Source organism: Phragmites australis, chromosome 3, assembly GCF_958298935.1.
Source record: "Phragmites australis chromosome 3, lpPhrAust1.1, whole genome shotgun sequence".
NCBI classification, from domain to species: Eukaryota; Viridiplantae; Streptophyta; class Magnoliopsida; order Poales; family Poaceae; genus Phragmites; species Phragmites australis.
Window position 1 is genome coordinate 46,645,546 of NC_084923.1, and position 21,524 is coordinate 46,667,069.

The following is a 21,524-nucleotide window of genomic DNA, read 5'->3' on the forward strand; positions in this document are numbered from 1 at the left end:
GCCCAATCTACGTTAGAGGATCTGGTTCCGGCTGGGGACAGCGACAGGTCAATTTATCCTCCGAGGATAGCTTCAGTCCTCATCGGCGGCGCATCGACGGCGGCTGCCGGCTTGGTGGGGGCGGCGCATCGACGCGGGCCAGAGGCGCCGTGTTCGCTCGCTGCGCCTCGACTCGTTCGCTGCGGCTCGGCTGGAACAAATGTGATGGCTCTCGGCTGGCCGCTCACCGCTCGTTTAGTCGTGTGGCGCTTGTGTCATTCGGTAGCTTTGAGACCATCCGTCTGGTGCTGCAGGACTTGGTTTTACAGCGCGACACCATAGAATTTCCCCCCGGATTTCTCCGGTGTCCTTATGTGTCCTTTCTCGGGTGTCCATGAGATTTGTCTTCCGGCCCCATTTCAGGCATCAAGCCATCAAGGCGAGCACCTACGGCTTTTGAGAGGCGCAGATTCGGGACTTTGTTGCAAGCACATCACAAATATGCCCTTGGACAGCACCACCAGTAATCGAAACACAATTGGTAGAACCAAAGGTGACGATGTCGCACAAAGAAATCCAGGAGTAGTCCTTTATTCAGCAACCGCACATGGAGCGAAGGAGGCAACTCGGTGCTGCCGCCCTGCACGCACCAGTTCGAGACACACACACACGCACACACACAAACAAGTAAACAGCTCAACCCAACAATGACGACGACCAAACACACTAACAGAGCTCATCACACCATACCAACCATATCAAGAAACTCTCCGACACGCGTACGTAGCTGGTTCACTCGATGCCGTACGTCTTTTTCAGCATGGCGATGAACTCGTACACCTTCTCCGGCGGGTGCAGGCTCTTGGCGACGCTCTCCCGCTCCCCGCACCGCTTCGCCCACGCCGCCAGCCTCGGGCACACCTCCTCCACGCTGAACTCTCCGAACCGCTCGTAGCTGAGGAACCACGCCGTGAATGGCACGAACGCGACGTCCACGAACCCGAACGCCTCGCCGCTGAAGTACTTCTTGTCCCCGAGCTCGCCCTCCAGCGTCCTGAGGATCTCCAGCATCTCCTGCCGCGCCTGCGCCTGCGGCTCGCCCTTCAGCCGCCACAACCGGGACCCGCAGTCGTAGACCTTCTTGTCGACGTAGTCGGCCCAGAACCTGGCCTGCGCGCGCGCGTAGGGGTCGGAGGGGAGGAGCGCGGGCTTGTCCGGGAACGCCTCGTCGAGGTAGTGGAGGATGATGAGGGACTCGCAGACGGGGCGGCCGTCGTGGAGGAGGACCGGGACCTTCTTGTGGACCGGGTTGGCGCGGAGGAGCAGCTCGCTCTTGTTGCGCAGGTCCTGCTCCAGGTACTCGTACGGGAGGCCCTTCTCCGCCAGCGCAATGCGGCAGCGCTGCCCGAACGGGCTCACCCAGAAGTCCAGGAGCTGGAGACCCTTCTTCTCGCCCGCCATTCCTTCTTGGCCCTGTCTCTTCTCCCTGCGTGTGTGAAGCAGAGTGGGCTGTGCGAATGATGTTGTGGAGGTGTGATGCCACTGATGCGAGGGGGTGGTCTGCTTTATAGGGGAGGAGAGGGCGCGGGAGAAGCAGCCAGTAGATTCGAGAGGCTAGCGGCGTGAGGGCGAGCGGTGGGAGATTTCTATTTGAATTCCTGCGTTTCAGCGAAGAAAATTCACCAAGGAATGCTTGAGCGGGGGGACGAGTCGGGAGCGTTCGGTCCGGTGTCACGCCTTGCGTCACGGCTTGCCTCCGAGATCGTGAGTGGAGACAGCACTGGGATTGGGAATGCGATGGAGTCCTGCACTTGCTGCCTGCGAGTGGGATGCAACACCGCCCGACAGCGACCGCACGGGCCACAAGAGATCAGGGCCAGGCAGCAAAGGTGTGTGGTAGGGGATGACGACATGGAACAGATGCTGCGTTTCGAGTAATGTTATCGGAATCATGATTAAATTTGTGGTACAAGGAGCCGGTAAACCTAACCAATAATAGATGATACAAAATTAAAGTAATTTACATAGTTATATAACACTAACGTACACATATAATAATATATTAAAAAATATCTCACTAAACAAATATTGAACACCAATGGTAAAGCGTGAAAAAGTTTAAGGCCACCTGGGTAGAGTCATTGGACATCACTCGTATCGTGTATATACTAGTTATAGACTAGAGCTTGCCAACGCACTGTGTACGTACCTTCTAATACGATCAGTATAAAACCAGCCTATGCCCACTGAAATAGCTACTTGCACGTTACAAAACCCAGTGGAGATTTGAAGCATTATATATTGAGGTAGACATTGCAGCAAACTTATTTCAAAAAGTAAAATATAGAGTTGTAGTTAGGACTCCAGTAGAATTTTGCACATGGCTATTATTATAGCATACAACATCTGGTTGTCAATCACAGTCGGCTTTGTCAAATTATGCGATCCTGTGGGCGAGATTCACATTTCTCCTTTAAACACACAAAAGAAATGTTGCCTCATGGGAACACCTCAGAGGAACACACGGCTTCGAATAGTTCGAAGGAGCAAGATCCTTACCGTTCATTTGTGTAGGCACAGATCTTACATGTTATATCTAAACCGTCCGATCTGAACAAGGACAATTGAGATATGTTAGTTTGAATACAAGCTCAAAGCATTTATACGGGAATTCTCGAACATCTTCAACCAAAAAAATGTCGAACCAAGCGGTTGTTTATTTCGAAATCACTCAATTAAATTAAAGAAGCGCATCACATTTCACTCTTTTCGTTCTTGCTTTTGAGATGCGTCCGTCCATCTTTTCAAAGGCTAATGGAATTTGAATTTCAGTTCTTTTTTCTATTGATCATAAGCTTATCCCCTCTAGGGTGTTGTAGAATATGCGATAATATGAGTATATTTTATTCCGCATATACAAAAGCATAACAGAGTGTACTTAGTATATGAGACCTTTGAAAATATTGACAGTAGAGCATAAAGACCAATTTCTAAAGTTACGTAAGCACCAAATTCTAGACAGTAAGAACATAATTTGTATGAAATTGCTCTCATGAAGTAAAAGATAATTGATCTCAGAACTAACAAGATCCTGCCCCCTAATTGTCCTATTGAAAACATCACTGCCTGGAATGATTTCTAAGATAACAACTAGCTATAGAACCTAAGCAATTTCTCTAGATTTATAGCATCATCCTGGGCGATGTTATTGTCCCAAAACAAACCATACACGTGCTGACTAGATAAAACAAAGACAAAGATGTAATTGATCAGCTACTACAATTAGAGTCAAAATTGACAAGCACACTCTGCACTGACAACAGCATCCAACCAGGAATCACCTGGAGTTCAGAATCAAACATATATCTTGATGCACAAGAACAGATCAGAAACATACATCGACTAAAACATCTAGGGCTACCAAAATGCTAAGAGACTAGAGAATGCACAGGTCTATCTATTATACTCAGAAATCATGTCCAGTCTTAGTATCAACATACATCATCAAGCATCTACAAGTATATAACCGATGTTTAGAATAGAAAGGAGGAGGAAAACTCACAACGTAACTTGCTGAAATACACAAATGACTGAGGCAAGGCACGACTTTACAGCCGCTGTCCCAGAAATCCGATTAGCTGCCAGTTGGCGCCAGTGAGAGGGAAGACGAAAAGACAAAGCCTCAACCGCACAACCCCTGCAAGTGCGGGCAAGCCTAAGCGTTCACAGCTCCAATAAGCCCCAACATAGGAGCTCCACCACCAAATCATCTGAGTATCGAAGCACCAGAGCCAGAATTGGAGCCCCTCTCCAATCAAGCTCGGAGATGCAACCGAAAACAAAGAGAAATCAGTGGAGATCCAAAGAAGGAAGGAAAGTTTTCTACTCTTACCACCGACAGAAGGAGCCAGCCCTCTAATAGCCGTGACCTCACCCTCTAGCCCCCCATAATCCCTGAAGGAATCGGGAAAGGCAGTTGCACCACCACTGCCGCCTCAGATCCGCCGCCAGCTCTCCTCTCCTTTTCTCATTTTCTCTTGATTTTTGTTAACCCTAGCCGAGTAGCAGCTGCTGCCCCATTTGTGCAACCAACTTGTCATGGGCTTGGGCCACATATCCACCAACGGGCCAGCAAAACCAAAGAGAAAGAGCCCAAGAAAAGAAAACATTAAAATTTATATTTTCTTCAACAATCCCCACCAAATTTTAATGTTGGAGATAATCGGTTTGATATACAGGATTTAAGTAAAAAATACCTTTCGGGTTTGAACAAATTACCTAGTCGCATATAAATTGGCTCACACAGGATGAGGAGGACTAAGCTCTTATCCTCAGCCTTGGTGCGAGAGCCTCCTCATATGCAACACCCTGTACTAGGCTATTTTTGCCTTAGCTCTCGGGTTGAACATTACAGTCATATCCATATACCTTAATTCATGAGTATCACCTAGAGAAGTACCGGACTTCTCTATGATTGAGGCCACATAATCACAATCACTTAGGTGAATTCTCTTAGATGTCCTGTAGGACAACATCTATTACTATATGACACTGAATTCATTAGGAGCAAATGGCTCACCCTTTCCTACAGAAGAGCAAAGCAGCAAATAGGATCGATTTGCTCTTATATCCATACAACTTGTTTTCCTAGAGCCTAGTTCACGGTATCTTCGATCTCTTAGGATAGGTTACTGTCGGTGTGAACCTTCTCAGTGAGCAGTAATCCCATTCATCTTGACGCTGCCTTAATAACCGCTCTAGTCATTCCTTTTGTGAAAGGATCTGCAAGATTCCTTTTAGACTGAATATAATCCATAACGATTATACCCGTCTCTACTGCATGCCTCAGTAACTTTAGTAGTCATTTTATATGCTTCGAAGTCTTCATATTGTCCTTTCTACTCTTGACCTTAACCAATACGGTTTGGTTATTGCAATAGGTGAGAACGATTAGAATTGGCTAATCCAATATCGGTAGGTCAGAAAGGAGCTCTCAGATCTATTCTGCCTCTACGGCTGCTGAGTTTAGCGTCACTATCTCAGCCTCCATCGTAGAGAGAGTAAGGATAGTCTGTTTAGATGACTTCCAAGATACAGCTTCACCTGCTATAGTGAAAACATATCCACTCGTAGCCTTCATATCATCTGAGTCATTGATCCAATTAGAATAACTGAATCCCTCTATGACTGCAGGATGGCCAGAATAGTTAATCCTTAGGTTCTTTGTCCCCTTCAGATATTTAAGTATTATCTCCAGTGCTATCCAATGATCATCTCATAGGTTGGACGTATAACGACTCAACCTGTATACTGCATACGAGATCTCAGGTCTAGTTGCACTGGCCAAGTACATAAGAGAACCTATCACCTGTGAATATTTTAACTGGTCTAATCCATTGCCTATATTTTTCTTCAGCTTAGCATTTGGGTCATAGAGCGTGGCTATAGGCTTACAGTCTATCATAACAAAATGTGTAAGCACCTTATCCACATAATGGGGTTGACTTAGAGTTATCCTATTCTCGCCCTTTAGCAGCTTGATGTTTAGAATTACACCGGCCTCTCACAAATCCTTCATATCGAAGTTTTGAGATAGAAAATACTTGGTCTGATTAATCATTTCTAGGTCCGTCCCAAACATCAATATGTTATCCACATACAAACATAGAATAAAACCTCGTCCCCTACCATAACAATAATACACGCACTTATCAGCTTCATTAATACAGAAGCCGGCTGAGGTCAGTGTAGTATCGAACATTTGAGCCACTGCTTAGGAGCCTGTTTGAGACCATACATAAATTTGATTAACCTACATACTTTACTCTCATGTTCTGTTAATATGAATCCATCAGGCTACTGCATATAAATCTCCTTATCCAACTCTCCATTAAGGAAAGTGGTCTTGATATCCATCTGATGCACAAGGAGGTTATGTGAAGCTGCTAGTGCTAAGAGCACACAGATAGTAGGCAATCTGGCAATAGGAGAATACATATCAAAATAGTCTTCTTCTTCATTTTGCATAAAACTCTTAGCCACTAATCGGGCCTTATACTTTTCTATAGTACCATAGGGTCTGCACTTTCTTTTGAAAATCCATTTGCAGCAGATCGGCTTGCAGCCAACTGGGAGGTTTGCTAACTCCCAGGTTCCGTTAGTGATGATCTAATCCATCTCACTACAAACTGCTTCCTTCCAGTACTTCGCTTCTGGATAAGCGTATGCCTCTGAAAGGTTTCATGGTTCATCATCCACGGCAAAGGTGACAATGTTATCTCCCATTGATTTTTCAGTTCTTTGCCTCTTGCTCCTCTTAAGTTCTAATTTAGGAACCGTGTCACTATCACTCTAAGAAGCAGGATCGTCATCTAAAAAATCATAAATATCAGTCTCCTTCACTTGCTTAGGAAAGATGTGCTTAAAGAAGGTCGCATCCCGAGATTCCATTATCGAGTTGACGGTAATATCCGAGACCTCAGAATGAACCACTAAGAATCTATAGGTGATACTCTATGGGGAACCGTTCAAATAATATTCTAATTAATTATCAGGAGGATCATTATTCGTAATTACAATATCGATGATTAACCAGAATATCATCCCGGTAGTCCCGGCATGTGTTTGGTGCCCAAGGATCGGAACACATGCCTTCCAACATGTACATCACAACATAGCTTAATAAAAAGCGAGTAATAAACATTTATTACAAGTATTAAGCATGCAACTGATTTCAACAATTTCCAACAAAAGCGAGCTAGGAGGAGACAAAACCCTCAACTCCTAACCACAAAAGAACTACGCAGCGGAAAGTTAAACTTATGAACAACAAAAGAGAACGGCGCCACATGCCCTTAGGCATCGTCTCAACACGCAACCTTCAGAGTAGGATGCACTACTCTTGCTCGCCACTCTGATCGACAGGCACGAAGTAGCCAAAAACAGCTTGTTCTCCAGCAACAGGAGTACCTGAAAGCGCAGGCATGAGTACGAAGGTACTCGCAAGACTTAAAGCATATAGAGAACATATACATAGCTCGATTCCTTCACGAAAACGAAAATGGATTGGATAGATGAGTAGCTCATGAGCTAGAGAATGCAATGGTACCACATGCATACCTTGAATCCTCCACTTGAGCTCGGATTTTGAAAGAAAAGAGAGAGTGCTTGAGTGGGAGAGGGAGAGAGGGAGGAGAGTTGCTGCTGCAACAGCTTGGGTGGACGTGGGGAGTGAGGGAGGAGAGAGGGGGGTAGGTGGGGTGCTGCCCACTTGAGAGAGGGAGTGGGTGAGGGGTGTGGCCACATGTGGGGCCCACATGTTGTTGAAATGTGGCCTATTTATGAGAATACAAAGCAATAAGGTTTAGTCCCATATTGCCAAGGCAAGGGATGTAGACTAAATTAAATACTTGAGTTCCCTCGCCTCTTTGAAATAGAGAAAATGAGAAAGAGAAAGTATACTTTGCTATATTCACACGCACGCGCGCGCGCGTATTCGCGTATTTTTCGCATGAATATCCGCGTGACTTGTGACTTGCGACGCGCGGCTGTGGCGTGGCGTGGCAGCACAAAATAGCAAGCCCTTTTGCTGCTCTCCCTTTTTAATTATGATCAATGTCGTAATCAGCCGTTTTAATCGCGATCAATGCCTTAATTCTGAGAGTAATTGGTCAGTTATGGAGGCAGCAATTAGTGGACAATTTATGAGAGAAAACGGCTCCAACAGGGCAGCTATTTCCCTATAAATCCTAGAGATGTCTAGGCTTTTGAAGACATCTCTCTGCTCCATATTTTCTTCTCCACCCATCCAGATCACTGTCTTGTGTGCTGTGCTGCCGGATCTCGCTGGCCCTTCTCCTTGCCGTGCACAAGGTTGGAGGGTGAGCGGTATCTCCGAGCCTCTGCCATCGTGAAGCCCACACGAGGTACGACAATAAGGTTTCTGGGCAGCGCACCTACGCGACCGCTCTGCACTGCTTCATCTACGATCTGCACGGCAGCGAATCGACACATCGTCAACTTCATCCCTTCATCAACCCGACTGTGAGTTCTTCATGAATCTGATGGATTTTTGGTACTGTTACTTGCTGCTAGGGTTAGAAGTATGTTCATCTGTTATAGATTGTGAAATATGCCTTTGTATAGAATCTGGAATTAGATTTTTGCGCATATTACCAACACATGTTAGAGAAAATGGGTATTTTCAATGCAATTTTCATTATTATCTCCCCATGTTAGAGAAAATGGGTATTTTCAATGCAATTTTCATTATTATCTCCCCCAATTTTCTCTCTCTTATCCAAATGATGTTTGATGAAGTGTATTAGCGCTCCAGATTACCATTACGCAAAAGTTAAGCATAATACTTAAGAAGCATGGTTTTGCTTAAATACGTGATTAAAAATTCGTGACGTGACATACTCTTGTGTGGATACCATAGGAAGACACAATCAACAGTCTTAGGTTATAATTTCCTTTTTTTTTAGCAATGAAACATGTACTTTAGCTAAACAACCCCAAGTACCAAGAAAGGATAGATTCAGTTTTCTCCTCTTCCATCCTTCATAAAAGGTTGCCTCACGGTTTCGAGGAGCGACCCTATTCAGGACATAGTTAACTGTGTGAACAGCCTTATCCCACTATGAGTTAGCCATACCAGAACTTTGTAATCAGGTGTTAACCAAGTCATAAGTCGTTTGGTTCTTTCTTTCCGGTACACCGTTGGCTTGTGGTGTGTATGGTGGCGTGAAGTCATGGATTATGCCATGTGAGGAACCGTCCAAACAATATTCCAATTAGTCATTAAGTCGATCATTTTCTTAATCACGACTCTCATGACTAATCGGAATACCATCCCAGTAGTCTCAACATGTGTTTTGTGCCCAAGATCAGAACACATGCCTTTCCAACGTTTAACATCACACCACAACTTAATAAAAAACGAGTAATTAACATTAGATTATAAATTCTAAAGCATTTAACAAGTTATTACAATTTACAACAAAAGAGAACTAGAAAGAGATAAAAACTGACTCAATTCCTAACCAACAAAAGAAACTACGCAATGAATATAAAAGCTAAAGACAACAAAAGATGGATGAAGCCTTATGCCCTCAGACTCTATCACAAAAGCACAATCTCCGAGTAGTTGCCTACTCATGCCCTCCACCACCCTCGGCAAGCATGAAGTAGCCAAAGATCAACTCCTCCTCGTCGGTAATACCTGAAATAGCAGCGTGAGTACGAAGGTACTCGCAAGACTTAATCCATAATGAACACTTATAAATAGCCTGACTCCAAGGATTATGGATTTGGATGTTAGCAAGAAAATATCACATGGTTAAGTACACTTCATATACGAAAGCAAATTTGACATAAACATGTGTGAGTATCTATACTTGACCAACACGACTATCTAACCCAGAAGCCTCAACTCAACATATATGCAAACAGAACCATAAGAATAATATCTGTAAAGCACCATCTCAACCCATCAACCACCTCAATCCACATTTGTAACTCTACGATTGCTGCAAATTCACAAAAGCATGCTCAGACCGAGTGCGCAACATTTTAAAATGTTTTTTCACCCTGTAGGGGGTACTCTTTTACCTACATAACTTGATGACCATATGGTTTGTATGACCACATATGTCCATACAAGGGGTACTCATGTCAACCTTTTTCAATAAGCCACCGACCGTTTGATCATGCGTCGATAGGTGCGGGGGTCATCCAGAACTACCCTCGGAGCAAAATGGATACCCAACTGGTCTCATGCCTGACACCATCGACCCGCACACCAAAAAGTCACAACTACAAAGGTAATCGGCTTATCATTTCCATATGTGACATGTAATAAACATGAAAAATACTAAAGCTAATAGCAACAACAATCGATGCTTAAACGATGAAAGCAGTTTACGGTGTCCGGGTCGCTCTCCCGACCTATCTAGAAAAACTCCACATCCAGGCAGGCAAACACCCCTAACACCGTTCACATCTCGTCTCATCCTCACCACTCAGCCAACCAATACCATCAACCTATTATTATGATCATTGTGCAATTAATTAAAGCCTATGCTCATAAACGATAAAATAATTTACCGCTCGACTTCTACTGAAGACCTAAGCACTTGCTAAGCATGACATTTTAAGTTAGATGACACCATATTAAACCTAAGCTATAAGGATGCAGATCAACAATTATTCAAGACAGGAGAATTAGTGCATCAACATAGGTTTTACCCATCATAAACTCGATATCGACTCGAACTCATACATAACATACATAAAATGTAATTTATAACATATGATCTAAATTAATGGGAGAAGTATGCTTAGATGCTTGTCTTGCTGCTTATGTGACCGCCGGGTCCACGTAACACTCGCAGAATTCTAGTACATCAGTATCTTCTTCAACACACGGCCGGGTCATGTGCTAGTTCTTCATTCACTAAACAAGAACACGTGCAATGATGAGCATGAGTGAAGTACAATAAAGTATGCCACTATATGCATATGATGAAATGCCATAAACTATGCTTTATAATGCAAGAAAACATCTTTCCTAGATGGCACTAATCATAACATGAATTGTCCAAGAGGTTTTATAATTTTAGAACATGATATTAATTAATTGTGATATAATGAAGACAAAACACATTTAATTAATTAATAATGAAAAGCATTTTATTGAGTTGCAATATTTTAAACATGTAGTTCATACTCATACGAAGCTAACACAACTAGTTTCATGATTTTTAGAGTTCATATGAACTAAGTATGAAAATTACAAGCTATCAGCACAAAAGAAAAGGCTGGTAAACAGTAACTCTAGAGTCTCCGGATTTTTCTCCAGACATTCTGGACTACGGAGTCTCCAGAAAATTGTTTGGACGCTCCAGATTTATGCAAAAAGTAGTTCTTCGTGAGAAAAATTTACCGATTTGATTTGCGAGCCTCTCCCAACCAAATGGGAACATAAAGTGTTTATAGAGTCTAGAACTCATTCAATTACTTAGCAACTTGATTCCTAACTCAAATCTCATCTAAACCCTAAATTAGCTCCAAAGCTCAAGAACTTCACAACCCTAGCTCAAAATTTGAAATCCAACCATCCAAACTGCGAATTCTTGCCATGGATGCCTAGGAAACTTACCCAAGGGTCCTTGCCGAGGTTGGGGACCGTCGGTTGAAGGAAGAAAAGCTCAGGAAGAGGAAGAACGCCGTTGCTCCTCGTTCTTCAACCAAGAATACCAAAAGACAACAAAATTGGCTCAAATCTTTCGGAAAAATGAAAATAAATATGATGGATGGGAAGCTCATGAGCTAGGGACCGCGTGAGTACCACATGCATACCTCGATTCCTTCTCTTGAGGTGGGATTTTGGGGGAAGAAAGAGAGAGTGCTTGAGAGAGAGGGAGAGGGAGCTCCTCCAGCTGTGCTGCTCAGGTGGAGCACGGGAGGAGTGAGGGAGAGCATGTGGGGAGGGAGAGAGAGGAGGGTGGGTGGCTGCATGTGAGAGAGAGGGAGAGAAGTGGTTGGCCCACTCCAGTGGGGTCCGCATGCTAGAGAAAGAGTCCATTTTAACTGCAAATTCTATTTTTTCTCTCCCACATTTCTTTCTCTCATTCGATTGACTCAAATTGAAGTGCTTTGATGTACCGAAATAAATTGCCCCAAAATTAATCATAATCCTAATGACGCACAATTAGACTTAATTACGTGAGTACTGTTTCATGACATGACAACCCTCACCCCTTAAAAGAATCTCGTCCCGAGATTCGGTATGAGTCAGGGAAGAGTACGGTGACTCTCGTAATCTTGTAACTTGCGCAGTAACGAAAAGATTCGGGAAATATCAATAGGCCACACTGTGAGGAACAATACCAAAGTAGCACTCACAGATGGAAGAAGAACTCAGGATAATCAGTACGAAGTTAATCTTCACGCTCCCACGTCACTTCATCTTCGGAGTGATTACTCAATTGAACCTTGAGGAACTTAATAGATTCGCGCCGTGTCTTTCGTTCCATTTCACCAAGAATGCAGACTGGATGCTCGCAATAAGAAAGATCCGGTTGTAACTCTTGGTTTGCAACTTTGATCACTTCGGTTGGAACTCAAAGACATTTCTTTAACTGTGAGACGTGGAACACATTATGGACGGTGGATAGGGACGAAGGCAAGTCCAGTTGATAAGCCACCCCTCTACGCCGGGCAACAATTTGAAATGGTCCCACATATACAAAGGCATAATAGAATATGTGATAATATGAGCATAGATTGTATCCTACATATACAAAGGCATAACAGAGTGTACTCAATATACAAGACCTTTGAAAACATTGACAGTAGAGCATAAAGATCAATTTCCAAAGTCATGTAAACACCAAATTCTAGATAGTAGGAACATAATTTGTAAGAAATTGCTCTCAGGAAATAAAAGACAATTGGACTCAGGACTAACAAGATCCTACCCCCTAATTGTCCTATTGAAAACATCACAAACTGGAATTATTTCTAAGATAACAGCTAGTTATAGAAACAATTTATCTAGATTTATAACATCATCCTAGGCGATGCTGCTGTCCCAAAACAAAGCATACACGTGCTAACTAGGTAAAACAAAGACAGAGATGCAATTGATTAGTTATTTTAATTAGAATCAAAATTGAGAAGTACACTCTACACTGACAGTAGCATCCAACAAAGAATCAACCAACTAGTAGACACCTGGAGTTTAGAATCAAACATATGTCTCAGTGCACAAGAACAGATCAAGAACATACATCGATTAAAACATCCAGGGCTACCAAAATGTTGAGAGACTAGAGAATACACAGGTCTATCTATTGTACTCAAAAATCATGTCGCCATCGCCGTGCCCAGTCTACCCTCAGCTTGCGCTCGTGCCGCTCGCATTCCATCTCACGCGGTTGCACTGCCCACGTCCTCCATCTCACGTGTCATGCCTTGCCAGGCCCAGCAGTGGCTAGGTGCATATTTAGATTTTTTTTTTGGCAAAAAATTAGGTGTACATTTGTACACCCATAACCCTTCTTGGGCTCACCACTGCTCCATGCACCTCCCGCCATCTCTCTCTATATTTGGTGGAGCTAAGGAGCAGCATAGGATGGAACTTGCTGGAGTGCTGGTGATACAATCTAGGACCAAATAGGGAGCACATGAGGCTTGCTAATGGACAATGTTCGCATAGACGATCGTCTAGCGTGTCTAGACGATGGTTAGACACTAGTCTAGGGGTAGATGTAATTCTAGACGGTTAGACCATCTAGCCAGACAACTTTGATCAAAGACTACCTAGTCGGCGGAGCTATATGGTTCCTGGACGTGACCACGCGGCTATGTACGTGACTATGTTGGTGTCTTAGCGATGCATACTCTTGGCGCCTGACGGGTCCATGTGAGAGGAAATTTTTGGGCTGCGCACGGGAGGAAATTTCGGCCACGTTGAACTATTCACCACACAAAACCTAAATCATTTGGTCCATTCCCTCATCTGGCACATGCCATTTGTCTCGTCTCTCCTCTCGTCTGTTGTACTGCCGGTTGTAGCCCCACTCCGTGCTCATGCCTGAGCTGTCACCCCTCCGTTCCTTTAACTCCCTTGCTTTTCAATTCCTCTGTCATGGATAGGTACTTGCTCTCCTCCTTGAATCTATGCTCCTTTGCCGGGTTTGTGCTCCACTCCCTTGATACGGCTTGTGTGCTTTGCTCCGATGCCTGTACTGCTAGTCTGCTACTACTTCTATATGGTGTGTGCTCTACTCTGTTTGTGTGCTTTGCTGCATGCTACTGCTAGCTTGCTATAAGGCACTGTCCTACTTATGTGTGCATTGCTTTTGATGGATTGATGCATCAAATCTCACTTGAAAATATATTTATTTACATTTTTATTGCTATAAAATAAAATTATTTATACCGTCTAGACAACCTAGACGATAGTTACTAAGTTGACTCATATCTAACGTATTGGTGAACAATGCTAACAGGACTTCTCTAGTCTAGACACTTCCTTTCTCCCCTAGCAATCTCATGCTAGCACTAGGTTGTGAGCAGAGAAAAGAATAAGAGGTACAAGAAGACGAGAGGATGACACATGGGCCAAAGCTTTTTTCTTTTTCATAGCGAAACTATTGACAAGTGCTAACATGGAGCAAAACCGGTGTTAAAATCAGCCACGGATGAATTATGCCTCCATTTGGTTGCAAGAAACGTTTCAGATTCTCTGGTGATTATTTAGAATCCCTGCTAAACGCATCAAAACGTGAAATATTTCACCTTGAATCACCTGAAACGTTTCTCATTTTTAACAGTACGAGGAGAATCACCTAAAATGGTGTTTCACCCGTTTCGAGAATCACTCAGGTCATTTTTCTTCAAGAATCCGAATCCAGAATCTTTACCAAACGTTTTCAGAAAATTAAGGGTGATTCACCAGAGAAACGTTTTCAGAGAAAATTTAAAGCTAAAACGTTTCTAGAAAAATCTAAAATTCTGTCAAACGAGCCCTATATCTGATATTGAGAGGTAGAGAAGGTTCGGTAACTATATTGTAGTTGAGGGAGAAAAGATAGTTTTTTCGATAGCTGAGGAGGTAAAACGGGCTTTTATTTAAGTCCAGCCCGCAGGAGACTTGAATTCCTTAAAAAAAGGAGGAGGCTTGACCGAACCGGAAAGACAAGTCGTGCGGCATGGTCAGCCGCGCCTGACCGTACGCGCCAAGACCCGAACCCGCTACCCCTGACGCGGACGAGCCAGGATTAGTTATTGTCTGCCGCGTGGGCAGCCGCGACGCCGGGCGAAGCAAGCGAGGGGGAAGGAAACCGCGGCCGGCCGCCCACGAGATCGAGCCGGCGTGAAGCGGGGGACTAGGAGCCGTGCGGCGCGCGCCATGGCGGCAGGTTCGTCTCCTACCCTCGCGTGCGTGCTTCTGTCCCCGCGGAACTTCCACGTTTCTTCTAATCACGTGTGCTTGATCGGATCAGGTTGCGTGCGTAGTTGACCCGATCAGATCGGCGGGGTAGCAGAGGGGAATTGATCGACCCGATTGGTTGTTTTTGGTTTGCGATTGGGTTGGGGCTTCCGTTGCTGTGGGTGCGTGCGGTCGATTAGGGTGCTGTGGGAGGGATCCGCGTGTCCCCATGAGCACTGCCTTCCGGGAGGTGGGTTGCAGTGAACATGCATAACTATCACGGCGTGAGCTTGTGCTATTTCAAAACCCTGTGTACTTGTTTTGCCTGATTTCACCAGGAGTCGGGGGCTTCAAATAGAATCCCTTTTTCTTTCCGTCCAAGAGTAAAATTAACCGCGACGAAGCCGAAAAATGTGCAATACGATGCTGTATTTCGAGGAGAAATATGATATGATTATCAGTTTTTGTCTTGTATTTGTAAAGACCTTATGTCAATATCTCGTACTTGTGTTTGCCGAATTAGTTCCAACTGGGCCAACCGATTCTAGATGTAATAGATGTAGCTACAGTCCATCTGAATCATTTTGAGGAAGGATCATTCTATGGAGTACAACTAATTTAAAAGGGAGGGCAGAAATGCTGGCAACTGCATTATATGGTCAAAATTCATGAAAGAGGGTTGTTGCAGGATGTAAAGCTTGCCAGCGTTTAGGGTTACGTGGAGCTGTGAAGTTAATGTACAAATCTTTGAATCAAGCTGTAGTTCGTGGTGCCCTGATTGCTGTTCTTGTTCAGTTCAGATGCTCCCTAATGCCAGTTCCTGGAGATCTATATTTGAGTTCTATTTGTAATTCTATGTATTAGTGGTGGACTTGGCAATTGTGAGGCACATTATCTACATGATGAGGAACCAAAAGACTGCAGTCTCAGCGTGGTTGTTGGTTTTGGACTCATATGCAGAAAGTATTGGTCAGGGTTGTACTTAGTGCTTGCTACTTTGATTGCACAGTCTGCATTGTAGTTTAAATTTTTCCCTAAAATAGAAGGAACTTTATTAGATACCCAGTTGTACTAAAATATCATATAGTTCTTCATGCATGGCAACTTAGAATTCTTCTTTCTGCCCTTCAAGTCATCTATTTATAGCATCTTAGCAGTTTCAGATTTGCTATATCATCTATTTATTGCAATTGTGAGGCACATTATCTACATGATGAGGAACCAAAAGACTGCAGTCTCAGCGTGGTTGTTGGTTTTGGACTCATATGCAGAAAGTATTGGTCAGGGTTGTACTTAGTGCTTTCTACTTTGATTGCACAGTCTGCATTGTACTTTCAATTTTTCCCTAAAATAGAAGGAACTTTATTAGATACCCAGTCTGTACTAAAATATCATATAGTTCTTCATGCATGGCAACTTAGAATTCTTCTTTCTGCCCTGCAAGTAATCTATTTATAGCATCTTAGCGTTTCAGATTTGCTATATCATCTATTTATTGCATTTGTGAGGCACATTATCTACATGATGAGGAACCAAAAGACTGCAGTCTCAGTGTGGTTGTTGGTTTTGGATTCATATGCAGAAAGTATTGGTCAGGGTTGTACTTAGTGCTTGCTACTTTGATTGCACAGTCTGCATTGTAGTTTAAATTTTTCCCTAAAATAGAAGGAACTTTATTAGATACCCAGTCTCTAAAATATCATATAGTTCTTCATGCATGGCAACTTAGAATTCTTCTTTCTGCCCTGCAAGTAATCTATTTATAGCATCTTAGCATTTCAGTACACACACCGGCAGCGTCGTCAGCATCAGCAGGAGCCACACCAAGACTCCTCCAACCGTGGCCAGGACTCCTCCAACCGTGGCTAAGCATGTCAGTAGTTAGAGTTGGTTAGCAGATTGTTAGAGTTGGATTCTTTAGATTGATTTGCTGAGATTAAATAAGATTCAGAGGTTTAGTAGTTAGTTGGAACGTTAGATATTGTTAGGCCGGAGGCTATATATGTAAGCCATCCTAGGGCAATTGGAGAATAAGAAAGAATCAGTTAGCTTCTTCCGCCTCTGCACCTTGCTCCAGGGACGACATTGCCGCCATGGCTCTGTTCCGGTTCAAGCATGCAGCTCCGCGTGCTCCTACCCACCACTATTTCCTTCGTCCTCGCCCCTCCGCCCGCCAGGGTCGTGACACTATACTTCTAGGGAGTTGATGTTCGCTCTTAAGTTTCTATTATGCAATGCATCACAGCTGGCTGTTAGTCCTAAGCAACCACGTCATATCGCTTTTAGTGTGCGAATAGCGTCATCTTTGTTCGTGGTTAGAGGCTTAGAGCAAATCTGTCATTCATGCATGTGATTGGCAGGTAGTAATCCACCACCAAAGCCGTGGGAATGTGTGGGAGCTTCATCTGGTCCAGTGCCTTTCAAGCCCCCCTCTGGAGGTAGTACTAGTGATGTTGTTGAAGCTTCTGGGACCGCAAAACATGGAGAAGTTGTTTCTGCCACAGGGAACAATGTTGCTTCCAATGTAAATAGCAGCATTTCAAGGCATGTGCCCCCAAGGCCATGGCAACAACAAGGCTATGGAAATTCTTACGGGGGTAATCGATAATTTTGTGCACATTTCATCAAATATTCACGTATCACAAAATGTTAACCTTTCGATGAAAATGCAGGTTATGGCTCCAGTATGTATAGCTCTTATGGTGGATTTGGTGGACCTTATATTAGTGGTGGGCTGTATGGAAATAACATGTACTCAGGTTATGGAGGAGGCTATGGCAGTATGTATGGAGGTTCTGGAATGTATGGTGGGTCGATGTATAATAGTGGGATGGGAGGACCCTATGGTGGTTATGGTATGGGTCCTTATAATCAGGGTCCAAATTCGTTTGGCCCTCCAGCGCCACCCCCTGGTTTTTGGGTGTCCTTCCTACGAGTGGTAATATATGTTTACTACCAACTGGATAATGATTAGTTTCAATTGATCATCCACACAGCTGAGCATGAATAAGGTTTTCTTACAGTGCTATCGTGTCCTTCACATTGTGATAATCTCATGTTTAAATGATTGATTTCTGATACTTAGTTTGCAGCTGTACCCTCTATTGATATTCCCTTTCATGCCATGGTTGTTGCTCATGGTGAATCTCCTGCCTTTTCTATTTCAATTGTAGTTGTAGGAACATATCTTTGCTAGTAATTCAAAATCTAAATCCATGTTGTGACTGCATATAGTTTGTTCTTTGCATCAATTTTTAAATGCATTTATCATATTTATCGGCATTTTCTGAACTGTGTCTCTTGTTACTTGCAGATGCATGGTGTTGTAAATTTCTGTGGTCGAGTTAGTTTCCTTATTAGCCAGAACACTCAGGCATTCCACATGTTTATCACGGCGCTTTTGCAGGTATCTTTTGACTAGTACTTTGATACCTATCCCAGTTGCATCAAGTATATTTGTTTTTTATTGAATATTGTTATCTCAATAGCTTTGTGATCGGGCTGGAATGCTTTATGGTGAGCTTGCAAGATTCGTTTTACGTTTGCTGGGGATCAAAACAAAACCAAAGAAGGGTGGTGTTAAGGGCGCAGAAGCTCCATCATTTGAGGGACCAGGCCAGCAGTTTGTTGAGGCACCAAAAGCTAACAACAACTCATGGGACAGCGTCTGGACTGAGAATGGCAGGGGGAAGTAAGGACCCCGTTTGTGTGCAGTGAGACAGTTTTTGTACAAAAGGAGGAGGATGAGTTTGCTTACAGGAAGAAAAAAAAATCTTATGTTGTCTGCGCAAATGCATTTTGCATTCGGGTTAGAAGGAAAAACAAGTAATCCCTAATGCTCTGTATTTTTTTTCTTCTCTAGTATACATGTAGTTCAGTTGCAGCTTATGTTGGTCTGCAATGAGAAATGTTAACTGGTAAAGCACCGCTTTCCTGAAAATGCAGCAGCAGTATTGGTTTTGTGGAGTGAATATTACCTTGTATTTTAAAATGTGGAAAGTTTTAGTAGTTCATTTTAGTGTCAATTCTTGACGTATGGTGGTACCAGTACCTGGTAGCACCTCATGGGATAGAACAAGTAAATGCCATGGAATTGTTTTCTGTTCTCACATTTGTTTCTGCAGCAGACGAACTGATCATGAGCGCCGGCATCCTCTCGGAATAGCTGTTGGCTTGTTGCGGCCAATAAATCCTTCCGTTGTTGCATGAGCCAGGAGGTAGTGTTGGGATCAGCTGTATGAGCCGAAGTGGAAGCTTGGTCTACCTGAAGGTGACACCGTTACAGCCTTGTTGGGATCAGCTGTATGAGCCGAAGTTGAAGCTTGGTCTACCTGAAGGTGACACCGTTACAGCCTTACAGGTGACACCGTCAGATTTACCTGCGGTTGTTTCACCTTTACGTTGAGCATGGTTAGTTTCAGGAGCTGTTATATCGGGCGTTGTAGCGAAAATGGTTTTATTTAGTCATAATAGTGATTAATGCTGATATATTTATTAAGACTAATATGTTAGTTAAGAATATATGTTAGTAGGTCTTATAATATAATATATAAAAGTTACTAGTCGAGATAAAGATTGACTGAATTAGAAAAGTCCAAAAAAAAATTATCTCATCGGAAGGTTCGGTGTACAAGAGTTTGCACTTATCAGAGTATTATGCACAGAGTCTGATAGTATTATGCTCTTTTGTTGAACTCACCGGAGTATTTATCATAAAGGGGAGAAGACTGAGGACCTCACCGGATAGTTCAGTGATCTGTACAGGGTAATATCAGAGCATTTTTAAGAAGAATGTAAGTGCAGAAAATTAAAGATAAACCCACCGAAATGTCCGATGTTTGATTTGTGCACACCGGAATATGACACTGAAATATTTCTTACAGAGACGACTGTAAGTGCTAAAGAATGGAGATCAACTTACCAGATAGTCTGGTAATCATAGAGATAGTTGCACCGTAGCATTTTTAGGGAAAAAAGAGAATATTTAACTCATTAGATTGTTTGATATGAATGGAATGAACACGAGATGAATGCACTGGAGCATTTTACATAGAAAAGTTGCAAAGACTCGGATAGCTCAAGATAACTTACCGGAAGGTTCGGTGATAGATTTGGAGGCATAACAGAGTGTCCTATATTCACATAAACTTTGAGTGGAAGTCCAACGGCTAATTTATGAGTTTGTACTTATTGGATGATTCGATGTTAGTACTGCTGTTCTCGTCGAATTATTCGATGTTAACAGCTTTTCTGAGCCATTGAGAAAACAGCTAGTTGGCGGGTTTAAGGCTATAAATACCCATCCACTCAGTTATTTGAAGGTATGACATGCTGTTGGAGTCTAGAGGAAGCTCATATACACTTGAGAAGATATCAAAGCCACCATAATACTTAAAGCCATCATTCAAAGCGATTAAGTGCAAGATTAGAGTGTTTAGTGTTTATAGGCTTAGAGTGAGTTGTAGCTAGGTGCTACATCTTGAAGAAGAATCAAGGAGTGATCTTAGTTTGTATCGAGTGGTACATCGATGCCTTAGAGTCTTGGTGACTCGTCGTCATCTTGAGCCTTGGTGACTCAAGCTTGTTAATCCTTCGACTTGGTATGAAGTAGTGATAAGACATATATATATAGGGACGTGAAGACTCTTTTCTTAGTGGCTTAAGCTTAGAAGTGATCACGATGATAAGTGATCAGAAGATAGACTAGTGGTAAGACTTTGCCTTGGTGGTTTAGTGGCTCATCGTGTTTGAGATTTTATCTTGGTGACTTGGTAGCTCAAGAGCCATAACCGAAAGAGACTTGACGACTAGGAGCATATCCTTTGTAGAGCTTCAACGTAGATTAGGGGTGACATTTATGTCATCGATACCATAACATAAAAATTCATTGTGCTGTATTTATCTCTCTACCCTATTTATGTTTTTGTATTTACATACTTGCAATTTACTTTGCTAGAGTAGGTTGTAATTTTCTTGAGCAGTAGAGTAGATATACTAGATAAATCTATAGCATATTTAGATAGAAATTAAAATAGATTTATTCTGTGAAGTTTTTAGAGCCAATTTGATTTAGGTTTTTAAGTGTCCTAATCCATCATCCTCTTAGGACATCACCGTTCCTCACAATTGGTATCAGAGTCTCGTGCTTTTGATAGGTTTAACATTCTAGAGTTGTGAAGTCCGAGGTTGTGATGGATACCTATAATGCTCCATATTTGGATGATACAAATTTACTCCGTTGGAAAATTCTAATGTCTTGTTATTTGCAAGTTAAGGGTCTAGATGTTTGGAGAGTCACCGAGGAAGGGATGGGACCTCGCATCACAAACAAATAGAGACAACTAGATGCATTGGCGAAGAGTATATTTTTATTATTTTTAAATATTGATACATTTAATCATGTTTATTCTCTCACCAATGTACACGATATTTGGATTAGTTTCATTGAAATATATGAAGACACAAAGGATGTGCGCAATGAAATATTATGTGCTTGTTACTAAGCTCTATAGCATCAAACAATTTGTCCATGAAATTGCTAATGATATATACTCACGTTTGAATATTTTTGTTGATGAGATCAATGGGCTAGGTTTGACGTCAA

At 42.8% G+C, this 21,524-nt stretch overlaps 2 protein-coding genes across 2 annotated transcripts; one reads left to right on the forward strand and one right to left on the reverse strand.

Annotated features, from left to right (window-relative positions):
* Positions 1–541: 541 nt before the first annotated feature.
* LOC133913475 (probable glutathione S-transferase GSTU1) lies at positions 542–1,588 on the reverse strand. The gene has a single exon (XM_062356642.1). The coding sequence runs from the start codon at positions 1,438–1,440 to the stop codon at positions 772–774; it is 669 nt and encodes a 222-aa protein (XP_062212626.1). The 5' UTR covers positions 1,441–1,588; the 3' UTR covers positions 542–771.
* A 13,116-nt stretch (positions 1,589–14,704) lies between these two features.
* LOC133913477 (peroxisomal membrane protein 13-like) lies at positions 14,705–18,891 on the forward strand. The gene is made up of 5 exons (XM_062356644.1): positions 14,705–14,909; positions 17,281–17,517; positions 17,593–17,858; positions 18,234–18,326; positions 18,409–18,891. Exons 1-5 carry the CDS (start codon positions 14,900–14,902, stop codon positions 18,613–18,615), a joined length of 813 nt encoding a protein of 270 aa, XP_062212628.1. The 5' UTR covers positions 14,705–14,899; the 3' UTR covers positions 18,616–18,891.
* The last annotated feature ends 2,633 nt before the right edge of the window (positions 18,892–21,524 follow it).